The following is a 13,044-nucleotide window of genomic DNA, read 5'->3' as shown; positions in this document are numbered from 1 at the left end:
TTGGCAATATTTACTACATTCTTTTATACCATTCATTTCCTTCCTTTGATTCTACTTTTGGAAATCCGTTTCAAGGACATAATGTATGTCCTTGTATATATATCAGCCGACATTTCTACATACAGCATATGAAGAAAAACCCTTTACACATAGGGAGGCAGCACAGCCTGGTGGTTATGGGCATAGTCTCTGGAGTTGGAGAGCCTGGGCTTAAATCCTGACTCCACTAATGACCAAATGCGTGATGGTGAGAACTTACTTAAGGCCCATGCTTCAGCTTCCTCAGCTATGAGATGAAGATAACCTTTGTATCACACAGGGTCTTCATGAGGATTAAATGAGGTAATAAGTGTCAATCACTTTATTAGTGTATTTGATAAGTGTTGGCTGTTACTATTAATATGTTTATAATGGGGATGATTAAAAATAAGAAAAAGTAGGAAGAGCCGCATTGCTCTGCGATAAGACACTGGGTGCATGAGCTCTGATATATACACTCAAAGGCAGAGTCATGAATTTTTTTTTTTTTTAAAAAAACAGGGTCAGGGTCTCACTTGTTCACCCAGGCTGGAGTGCAGTGGTGCGATCTTGGCTCACTGCAACCTCCGCCTCCCAAGTTCAAGTGATTCTTCTGCCTCCGCCTCCCGAGTAGCTGGGGCTACAGGCGCGTGCCACCATGCCTGGCTAATTTTTGTATTTTTAGTAGAGATGGGGTTTCATCATGTTGGCCAAACTGGTCTCAAACTCTGGACCTCAAGTGGTCTGCCTGCCTCGGCCTCCGAAAATGCTGGGGTTACAGGCATGAGCCACCGCTCCCAGCCTAGAGTCATTCAATTTCATCACATTATATACAGTGTTTAGCACAGGAACTAACTCATACAAGTGTTTAGTGAAGTCTGGATTTCACTGTGAAATATTCAAGATATCCATTGGGTTACATTTTAATAACTGAAACTGGGACATATCTTATAGTCAAGGGTGTGTTACAGTTTAATTGGAAGTGTGTGATGCATCTCACATTTGACGCACTCTGTGCTCAACAGAATAATGGCCTCCCAAAGATGTCCACGTCCTAATCTCCAAAAGGTGTTAATGTTACCTTACAAGGAACTTTGCAGATGTGATTCAGTTAAGGACCTAGAGATGCAGAGATTATTCTAGATTACCCAGGTGAGCCCAATGTAGTCACAAGGGGGCCTTACAACAAGGAGGCTGGAGGGTCAACGTTCGTGGTAGGAGATGTGATGGTGGGAACAGAAGTTGGAATGATATGGAGAAGAAACCATGAGCCAAGGAACACATGCAGCATGTAGAAGCTGAAAATGGCAAGGAAACGATTAAGCCCTGAAACCTCCAGAAGGAACCAGCCCTGTCAATATCCTGATTTTAGCACTTCTGACCTCCAGAGCTGTAAGCCAAGTGTGTGTTATTTTAAGTAACTAGGTTTGTGGCAATTTGTTGCAACAGCAGTAGAAAACTAACACACAGTCTTCATCTGAATGAAACGAGGTCCTTTTTGACTTGTAGGCACATGTTAGGCTCTCAGTGTATTCCGAGTTACCACTTGACTGCATAAGAGGCAGTCAGTATAAAACTATTGAACAAATGTTGAATAGAATAGAATACAAACATTAAAATTATGTTTACAAAGCCATCATAATAAAACAGAAAAATGTTATTTAAAAAAGAATACCTATGTGTATTACAGTGAAATCACCACTGTATTAAATGGGCAAACATCAAATTATGTACATACAAATTCCAGAAGAAAATAAATGAAACTATTAATAGTCATCAATTCTGCATGCTGGAACCTATAAATGACTTTCTTTTTTCTTCCTTTTACATTTCTGCACTATCTCAATTTTCTATAAAGAATGGTATCATTTTCATAAAAGAAGAAAGCACATCAATTTCATTTCAAAAGTAGAGAGGAATATAGTATGGAACATCAAAGGCAATGAAAAAAATGTTGTTATATTCAGTTCCCTCATTTATGCAACAACAATTCTAATGTGACTAATAATTTAAAATCTTCAAATTTACACGTCTGCATATCACAAACAGAATGGTCATCGTGGATCTGTTTTGATTTTGCAAACAGTGGTCAGTTTTAATAATAGTAAAGTTATGACTATCACCTCCAAAAATCAGCTGCTGCCCAGCCACTGTGAGCCGCATGACCCCAGCAGCGTGTCAGATAGGTAGAGATTTAAGCAGACTCTGGCAATTGACTCCACAGGAAGGAAAAAAAGTCAAGAGGAGAAAAGCTGGGAGACCTGCTGAGTGACTCTGCTTTGCTTACACGTGAAAAGAAGAAAGAGTTATTCTTAGAACTATGGCTCTTTGACCTTGGATAAGTCATTCCACTCCTCTCAGCCTCACTCAGTCTCCTTTTGTGTTAGGAGAGTATAGAGCTAAATTATCTCTAAGATTCCATCTAGCTCTCATATTCTATAAATACATGTGTATGTATACATATACAAACACTCCACACATCTGGACATACAGGCTCTGAGACATAAGACAATGAGACTAATACTCAAAACAATATTCCACTATTTTTGCAGTCATATGTGGGTTGCTTTGAACCAGCTTTAACTAGATCTTTCATACTGTGCAATTTGCCGCTAATACCATCACCATCAGATATTCACAGTGTCTTCTTTTTCACTATGTCAGAAAATAAACTGCACAGTTTGAAAAGGCTTAAACATGTGAGGGGGTTACGGCAGTAGCAGCAGCCTGAGGTCTGGCTAGTCCCTGAGGCTTTCTAGCTTGTCACTCAGCAGCTCTTTGAAGAATGCGTTTGTAACTTTGAGAAGGTTGTCTACTTTCTTCCGAGAAAACCAAGCACATTAACAGAACTTAATAACAGATTTTCAATTCAAGGCAATGCCTGATAATACCTCAATTACTGAATCAAATGAAGATGCCATTTCTGAAATACGTTTTGTATGAAATTTCACTGGAAGTCTGAAATGTCCTAGAATATTTATTATGAACGTTTTTCCAGGAAATATTGGCAGAATCCCTATTTTTCAAAGGAAACGTAAGTGATTTAATCCAAATCTTAAGGCACTTACAAGTCTTGCAGGGTGGAATAAATCATGCGCATACTGAACTCTAATGCAAAACAGAAAGATGAATGCCAGAGAAAGGCAGGGGTGTATCCCTGTAGATAGAGTTTCAGAAGAGAAAGAGATTATACCCAGCTGCCGAGCAGGAAGATGGTCTAAAGAAGCTTATGGGGTACACCGTATCAAAGGCCTTTTGGCTTCTGAATTCAATAACTAATATGGGAGTGGAGGATTTTTTTTTTTTTTTTAGACTGGGCCTCTCTATCACCCAGGCTGGAATGCAGTGGCACAGTCATGGCTCACTGCAGCCTTGACCTCCTGGGCTCAAGCAATTCTCCCATTTCAGCCCCCAAAGTAGCTTGGACTACAGGCACACGCCACCATGCCCCATTCATTTTTTTCTATTTTTTCTATTTTTTTTTTTTTTTTTTAGAGATGAAGTTTCACCATGTTGCCCAGGCTGGTCCCAAACTCCTGGGCTCAAGCAATCTGTCTGCCTCAGCCTCGCAAAGTGCTGGGATTACAGATGTGTCACTGTACCTGACCAGGAGGAATTTTTGATGGAGGAACTAGAATGAGCAATGTTTTTGTGACATGGAGAATTTGGGCTGTGTACAGAGACAAACAAAACATGAAATTTGACAGAAATGCCAACTCCAGATTAGGGAGCCAAGAGAATAAAGATTGAAATGACACGTAAGATTGAGAGTGCCAAGGCCTTGAGCCCCCAAAGAAGGAAAAGGAGACGGCACTTTCTTCTACAGACAGTTGTGAGCCATCTAGGACGTTTAAGCAATTGTTTGATTTGCATTTATTCACCTCTCCCCATTATAAGGAGCATAGGTAATTTTAACTCCATAGTTTAAAAGGCATTATAATTTCTCACTCAACAAGTGACCATAATTCCAAGCAACCTTTCCATGTGTCACACAATGAATAATTCTAATTCTGTGTTTGAAATTCTGCAAGAGAAGATTTCCTTTATTGCTTTAGTATTTCTAGTTTTATTTGGTGTTGGAAGAGGAGTGGTTCCATTCAGATGTGAGAGTCAAAGGTGCACATGTGACCAGGCATGGTGGCTCACACCTGTAATCCCAGCACTTTGGGAGGCCAAGGCGGGAGGATCACTTGTGGTCAGGAGTTTGAGACCAACCTGGCCAACATAGTGAAGACCTGTCTCTACTAAAATACAAAAATTAGCTGGGTGTGGTGGTGCTTGCCTGTAGTCTAAGCTGCTCAGGAGGCTGAGGCACAAAAATCGCTTGAACCTGGAAGGCAGAGGTTGCAGTGAGCCGAGATTGCACCATGGCATTCCATCCTGGGCGACAGAGTGAGACTCTGTCAAAACAACAACAACGACAAAAAAAAAAAAACAAAACAAAACAAGAAAAAACTGCATCATATGCATGGGGCCCAGGAAACCCAACCTTCTGGAGGACAGAGATGACTTGGTCACACAGACAGACGCACAGACTGTATCCACTGGTCTCCAGGCTTCCTGGTTTCAGCCTTTTAGACCCCAGGGCTTAGCCATAGCTCCTTATGCACAGCCCCTTGCCTTCCCACCTGTTTACTCCTCAGCACTGGCACCAAACCTATATTCTGTACATGAAGACATAACACTTATTCAGTATGGTGCTCTCGTTCCGTGTCTGTGTGGATATGTGTGTCTGTGCATTTATATATAAATGTACAAATATACACACATTATGCAAAATGGCAACAGCATATACCATTATTTTATTTTTATATCTGTCATTTTGTGGTGAAAGCCATATTTTTTCCAAACGGGTTGTGAGCATTTTGAGAAGAGGCCCATCATATTGTATCATGCACACAGCCAATACTCAATTAGCATTCACTGAGCAATTGACTTAAGCTAAGTCTTTAGCCTCCCAGATACGTAGTATTTCCTCCTAGGACAAGGAGAGCAGCTGGTTAACATACTTGGTGTAAAAGGACCAAAAAATATGGTTCCCATTTTCTTTTAGATCTCAGAAAGACAAGATAGTTTATGTCTTTAAAAGCTCCAGAGATAAGGTAACTGAACCCATCATCTGAAAGCAATCTATCAATATGTACGAGAGTGCATGGGTGAGAGCATCCATGTGTGTGAAATCAGAAACCTCGAAACTGAAAAATGGAGAAATCATGCGGTAAATATTAAATCCAGGTGGTGTTAGCAAACGGATACAGTTCATCAACTGGCGTGGTTTTCATGTGTTCAACTCAACACTTACCTCAATAAAGAAGATGCTGGCTGCTGATGTTGGGTGGTGATACATATAGACTGTCACAAGGATGGCTGTGGCTATAATGAGGACCAGGATGAGGATTCCAACGATGAGGCCAGCGTGGAGGGTTCCCCCTTTCTTCTCAGCTGCACTGTCATCTGTAGAAGCTGAAAGAACATCCCAGCTGTCAGGACGGTCATGAGCTTACCCTTAAGTTTGCATTTTCATCTAAGGAGATATTTGTGTTTTTAATAAAGTACGACTGGATCTTTACTTCCTGGACAACTTTTCCACGACACCAGTTTTACAGGTGAGGTGCTCTTCATGTGGGCAATGAAGAATCCACAGGATTCGTGAGTAAAAATACATTTATCACTGTGTTTTATTTTTATTTTTTATTTTTTGAGATGGAGTTTTACTCTTGTTGCCCAGGCTGGAGTGCAATGGCATGATCTTGGCTCACTGCAACCTCTGCCTCCTTGGGTTCAAGTGATTCTCCTGCCTCAGCCTCCTGAGTAGCTGGGATTACAGGTGTGAGTCACCAAGCCTGGCTAATTTTGTATTTTTAGTAGAGACAGGGTTTCACCATGTTGGTCAGGCTGGTCTCAAACTCCTGACCTCAGGTGATCCGCCCACCTCAGCCTCCCAAAGTGCTGGGATTACAGGCATGAGCCACTGCGCCTGGCCTGTGTTTTAAAATTTCTAGTTGGGTAAGCAAAATGAATACTTTTTATTCTCAAAGTACTGTGGGATACCTCAAACTCTAATTAACTACACACTAAATTTAACTTTGATTTTTCTCATTAAACCAACAAAGTTACCTAGGGAAAAGCTGATTAATTTTGAAAGCTCCTCTCACGGAAATTTTAAATTCAAGAGTACTGGACATCTTTTGGTAAGCTACATAAGCATTTTCAGAAAGTTTGTACATGAACTCCAAGCAAAATTTGTGAAAAATCTGTTTTAAGCAAAAATACTTTAAAAAAGTGTAACAGATGGATGCTTAATGACCCTCAAATAGTTTTGATCACTATCTGAAGGGAACGTCACAGCAAAGGAAAACATTCCACAACACCCCAGAACAGTATCATTCCCTCTAACTTTTACTGAGATGCTTTTCACTGTAATACACATTTTTTTTTCTGAGTTAGCAAAGGGAGGAATTAAATTTCTAAAGTAATAACTATCCTAACCAAAGCCAGCCAGCCAAATACAACTAATCTCTAAAGTCTTCTTTTACTAAAATTCTGTAATTGTTGATGATTACTCAGGCATTTAGAGATCTTCCTGAATTATGTACAGCAGTAACTATATCTTAAGTGCACCATATGACTGGAATTCTGAATTATGAGATAATTCTCTAAGATGAACAAAAGTTTCAGATCAGTGGCTCTCAATCCTTTCTTTCTTTTTTTTCTTTTTTTTTTTTTTTCCTTTGAGATGGGAATCTTGCTCTGTCACCCAGGCCCAAGTTGGAGTGCAGTGGTGCAATCTCAGCTCACTGCAACCTCCACCTCCCAGGTTCAAGCAATTCTCCTGCCTCAGCCTCCTGAGTAGCTGGGATTACAGGCGCCCACCACCACGCCTGGCTAATTTTTGTAATTTTAGTAGAGATGGGGTTACACCGTGTTGGCCAGGCTGATCTTGAACACCTGACCTCAAGTGATTCACCCACCTCAGCCTCCCAAAGTTCTGGGATTACAGGCGTGAGCCTTTGCATCCGGCCTCAATACTTTCAAGAACAATTTACCTCTTTGTTATTTTTACCCTTTGCCTCTATGTTGTAAACATTTTTTTGTCTATTAAACTTCGTTTAATAAGCACTGATTTCTTTCTTTCATTTTACATTTTTTTAAAGAAAAACCAAACATGGATGTCTATCACAATGTGTGGTCCACATGAACGAATGGAATTCCAGATAAAGTGGAGAAACATGACCTCCTAATTCTTTCTACCTCCCCTCTACATTTTTATTGCTCTCGTTAACTCCTTGCTTGAGAACTGCGGTTGGTGTTCAGTAATCCTTCTCCAAATCTAGTAACGCTGAAAATTCTAAAGATTTCCCTTATGTAACAGAAATTCATTAGTGAAAGAAGATCAAATTTAGAGTAATTCATTATATAATAGCTCATTTACACTGTGCCAGGGATCATTGTATTGCTTTGCAAGTACCCAACCAACAACCCTAAGAGGTAAGCACTACTATTATTTCTGTTTTATAATAAGGAAGTCGAGGCACAGGATAATTAGAAAATGAGCTAGGGTTGCAAAACTATTAAGGTAAAACTGAGCTCACACACTAGCAGTCTGGCCTCCATGTCTGAATTCTGGACCTCTGATCAACGCCTCCTCAATGAACACTGGGCTGTAGGTCCTGCTATCTCCTCTTATTTCATGTTGTGAGTTCTTCTAGCAAATAATTCTGAAAAGAATCTGGTAACTTCAAGCAAAGAAAAACTAATGGGAAAAACAGTTAAAGAATTACCACTGGAGCTGGGCGTGGTTGCTCACGCCTGTAATCCCAGCACTTTGGGAGGCCGAGGCAGGTGGATCACCTGGGGTCAGGAGTTTGAGAACAGCCTGGCCAACACGGTGGAAACCCTGTCTCTACTAAAAATACAAAAAATTAGCCAGGCGTGGTGGCGGGTGCCTGTAATCCCGGCTACTCAGAAGGCTGAGACAGAATTGCTTGAACTCGAAGGCGGGGGTTGCAGTGAGCCGAGATCCTGCCACTGCACTCCAGCCTGGGTGACAGAGCGAGACTAAACCTTACAAAAAAGAATTAACATTACACCTCCAAGATGACAGAGGCTATGTCTTTGGGCTGGGTCTTAGATCAGTATCTGCCATCACAAACATTTTCATCTGTATTTGGTGAGAAGGGAGGAGGAACAGAGAGGAAGGAAAAAGATAAAAATAAAGGCTTTTGGAAATAGGTTACAGTATTAGAATGACCACATTGCCAATAAAAATCAAGTGAGGCTATAATAAATGACCTCATCTGTCTGGTCTTCAGTTAGCCTTATCTCCAAAATGCAGTCAATAACAGTAATTACCCCACAGGGTTGATATGAGAATTCCACATTTAATACATATAAAGTTCTTAGGAGAGTATGTGACTCATAATAAGCACTTAATGAATATTGAGATATTATATTATTATCGTACTTTTTATATGAGGCAGGTTGAGGCAAATTATACAGTCAGATTCATGACAATATATAAACTGTGTTTTTGCCCTTAACATGTGTTGCTTTTAAAAATTTGGCCTCATCCTTAAGTATGCTTGTATTATTGCATCTTGTGGGCTTGGCTATTTTCTTATTTTTTATAAGAGTATGACACATTGCTTTCCTGGGAAAACAGGATTAATTGAAAATGTGGCTTTAGGGGAAATGTAGCAAAAATATCTACTTGACTCAAAAACGAAGCTTTGACTGTTTCTTCAAATCCTTCCCTCCCTCTTCCATTCGTCTTTCCATCCCTCCATCCCTCTCCTTTCTGCTGTTTTTTATCCTCCCTTTCTCCATCCATCCATCCATCTATCCAACCATTCAGGGTCTGATTCTATTTCTGGGGTTTGTCTTTGGGCTGGGTTTTAGGTCAGTATCTGCCATCATAAACAGTCCTTTATACACAGCATGCCAAGTTTTAGCCTCACAAATTTCAGCCTCACTTCCTCTTCTTTTATTTTTTATTTTTGAGACAGAGTCTTGCTGTCACTCAGGCTGGAGTGCTGTGGTGTGATCTTGACTCACTGCAGCTTCGAACTCCTGGGCTCAAGTGATCCTCCTGCTTTGGCCTCCCAAGTAGCTGATGCTACAGGCATGTGCCACCATGCCTGGTTAATTTTTTTTGTAGAGACAGATTGTCACTATGTTGCCCAGGCTTGTCTTGAACTCCTGGGCTCAAGTATTCCTCCTGCCTCAGCCTCCCAAAGTGCTGGGATTACAGACATGTGCCACTGCACCTGAATTAGTCTTACTTCTTTTGTGTATGCAGGAATGGACAGGGAAGATTAAGGTATTTGTGAGTTGACCTCAGGTTGCTACTTCCCAAATGGGCTGGAGGACCAGCACCTGTTAAGGAGGCAGCCCTTCCCAGGAAGGAAGAAAGAAGAGTGCAAGGGTCATGTTTTACTAAATAAGAGTCCTTGTCAGAAATAAAATTATTTTTGTCTTGCAGTACATAAATTGCCAATCTTTGGAATATAACAGTCAGAACCAGATTTGCACCTTGAGTGTGGTAAACCTCACTACCTTTATTTAGACATAAATACTCTCACAATTATTATTTATTCATACTTCCAATAATAATTTAGTTATATTATCTCCTTTTAAAAATGTTTCTTTACATTTCTGTTTTAGATGCCAAGACACTGCGGCCATATCTAATAATGCAATTTGTACAGTCTAGTTTATTCCTAGCCAAATAACCATTTAATGACATTTTTGGATGATGATTAATTTAATAAAATAAACAGCTTTCATGGATTCTCAATACTAACCAGAAGACAAAATAAATATTTCCAGATCTATGAGTATAACATGACTTGATTTGTTCTAACAGAGCAAGTCATTTAAGGAAAAATGTAGCATACACAATTCCAAAATATTACAAGAGTTTCTTTGTGTCACATACCAATGACTATTTCAAAATGCTTTAGAGTGACCATCCAAATGGAGTGACCAAAATTGCACACATAGTTTTGGAGAAAGCATTTTTCTACTCTCGTATTATTTAACCTTTTTTTTTTTTTTTTTTGGCTACTGCAATGATTCTACAATTTCCTTCACAGTACAAGCATCTCTATTCCGGCTTCTTTCTATGGGCTTTAGGTGAGCGTGTATTGGCAGGTATTATGATGGCTTAATTAGAGGTCATTAAATCTGAAGGTGCAGGAAGCATTCCATTGATATGCTTTGATTTTAAATTCTTTCACTACTTGGTTTTCAGTTTAATATCATGCTTGATCAAATTGTACAGATTTTGCATATTTATGGAGATCTGCGGACAGAATTTAGAGTATACTGGGTATATACTCAAAAGGATATAAATGATTCTACCATAAAGACACATTATGTCCATTGCAGCACTGTTCACAATAGCAAAGACATGGAATCAACCTAAATGCTCATCAACGGTAGACTGGATCAAGAAAATGTGGTCCATATACACCACGGAATTCTATGCAGCCATAGAAAAAGAATGTGATCCTATTCTTTGAAGGAAGCAACATGGAAAGAGGTGGAAGTCGTTGTCCTAAGCAAACTAACACAGGACCAGAAAACCAAATACATTATGTTCTCACTCGTAAGTGGGTGTTAAACATTGAGTACATATGGACACAAAGAAGGGAACAACAGATACCAGAGCCTACTTGAGGGTAGAGGGAGGCAGGAGGGTGAGGATGAAAAAACTACCTATTGGGTACCATGTTTATTATCTGGGTGATGAAATAATCTGTACAATAAACTCCTGTGATAATTTACCTATAAAACAAACCTACACAGGTACCCCTGAACCTAAAATAAAAGTTAAAAAAAAAAGGCACCTCAAATGCAAAACTGAAATTTAGAAAACGTAAATGCTTACTAATTCCCATAACTGAAGTTTAGTTCATTCACCTCAAGGGAAGACTGCTTGAGTATACTCATTTCCCTCCTGCAAAAAATACAATAAACTAAGATGTCAATCTGTGGCTCGACTGATTGTTCTTTTAAATTGGCAGATAGAAGTATGTCAAAGAGAATTCTGAACTTGCTTCAGGGACAAACTTCTCAGTAAGCTTGATATGGTTTGGCTCTGTGTCCCCCCCCAAATCTCTTCTTGAATTGTAATCCCCATGTGTTAAGAGAGGGACCTGGTGGGAGGTGATTGGATCACGGGAGTGGTTTCCCCCATGCTGTTCTTGTGACAGTGAGTTCCCATGAGATCTGATGGTTTGAAAGTGCCACTTCCCCCTTCTTTCTCTTTCTGTCCTGCCACCTTGTGAAGAAGGTGTTTGCTTTTCCTTCGCCTTCTGCCATGACTGTAGGTTTCCTGCGGTCTCCCCAGCCATGCAGAACTCTGAGTCAATTAAACCTTTTTTGTTCATAAATTACCCAATCTCAGGGAGTTCTTGATAGCAGTGTGAAAATGGACTAATACAAAGCTCATCAGAGTCTAGTCGGTTTTAGGGGAAATTAAAGAAACATGAGAAGGAATCTAGTCTTAAGACCTAAACTCTTCCTCTATTCATACAAACATCTTATGAGCTGTCATTCATGTCCAAAAGCAAACAAAAACTAAACAAGCATCCTTCTCACACGCTTAGTAAAACATAACACACAGAAGAATTCAAATCTTTAGTCTTTGTAAAGCCTTACCTTGTGTATTAAAATAAGAGGAATTAATAACAGGCAACAAGAAGCCATAAAAGAGTCTCCAAGCCAAAAAAGGAAATACAGGAATATACTTAAAAAATCTCCAAAGTAAAGGCCTTTTTTTGCACTGTGCTTAAGATATTTTTAATATATAAATGAAGCAGAGAAAATCAATAGTATTCAATATAATATACTCTAATCTGACCCAGTGAGTGTCATTACTTTTCAACGCTTTATGAAATGCAGATCAATATTTAGACACAGAGAAGACTGTAAGAACTGTCAATTCTATGAAAGCAATCTGCTATTTTTGGGAAAATTTTTGCTACCATAATAGCAAAAACAATATATACACACTCATATATATATGTGTGTGTGTGTGTGTGTATATATATATATATATATTTTTTTTTTTTTTAGATGGAGTCTCTGTCTGCTCTCACTATTGCCCAAGCTGGAGTGCAGTGGCGTGATCTCGGCTCACAGCAGCCTCTGCCTCCTGGGTTCAAGCAATTCTCCTGTCTCAGCCTCCTGAGTTGCTGGGACTACAGGCACAGGCTGCCACGCCTGGCTAATTTTTGTGTTTTTAGGAGAGGCGGGGTTTCACCCTGTTGGCCAGACTGGTCTTGAACTCCTGACCCCAAGTGGTCCATGTGCTTCAGCCTCCTAAAGTGCTGGAATTACAGGTGTGAGCCACTGCGCCTGGCCAAGACAACATATTTTTAAAATATATTAAGTACATACTAGAAAATATTCAAGACCTCACGTCAATGTGTTTAATTTGGAGGAGTCTATGAATCATGGAAAATAAAGAAGGAGGAAAGATGAAAGGAAAAGGAGGTAGAAAAAAAGAAGATAGGAGGAAAAAGGAAGAAAATGTTACATATATATGTATATATATGTGTATATATGTGTGTATATATGTGTATACACATATTTATTTACTTTTTTCAAAGTGTAGCATTTAATGTTAAAACTCTCTCTCTATATATATGTATGTATGTGTATACACATATTTATTTATTTTTTCAAAGTGTAGCATTTAATGTTAAAACTCTATGTCTCCGTGCTGTTTCTATGACTGTTATTTTCTCTTAGGATTTACATGCATATGACATTGATATTCTGTATTTAGAAGTATAATTCTCCAATATGGTAAAATACTTTAATGCATTGCCAAAATGATCTGTACCTACTATTAAATACTGCCAACAATTAAAGTCGAGAAATAAAGAAAAAACTAAAATAGAAATATTCTTTGTCTGAAATTTTATTCACTTTAGAACTAACTCTTCTCCTGGGCTTAAAATGAAAATTTACAGCCCATAAATTCCATAATATATTAATATCCTTTGGGGGACAGAG

The 13,044-nt window shown here is 39.2% G+C and overlaps 1 protein-coding gene across 2 annotated transcripts in view; it reads right to left on the bottom strand.

Annotated features, from left to right (window-relative positions):
• Positions 1–13,044, bottom strand: part of PLXDC2 (plexin domain containing 2) — a 468,173-nt gene that overhangs the window by 35,378 nt on the left and 419,751 nt on the right. For both annotated transcript variants that reach the window (XM_001094803.5, XM_028826043.2), the window contains one exon: positions 5,321–5,481. In XM_001094803.5, coding sequence (XP_001094803.1) covers positions 5,321–5,481 — 161 coding nt within the window. The remainder of the gene's footprint in view (positions 1–5,320; positions 5,482–13,044) is intronic.

Source organism: Macaca mulatta, chromosome 9, assembly GCF_049350105.2.
Source record: "Macaca mulatta isolate MMU2019108-1 chromosome 9, T2T-MMU8v2.0, whole genome shotgun sequence".
Lineage (NCBI taxonomy): Eukaryota > Metazoa > Chordata > Mammalia > Primates > Cercopithecidae > Macaca > Macaca mulatta.
This window is presented reverse-complemented; position numbering and strand designations above follow the sequence as displayed.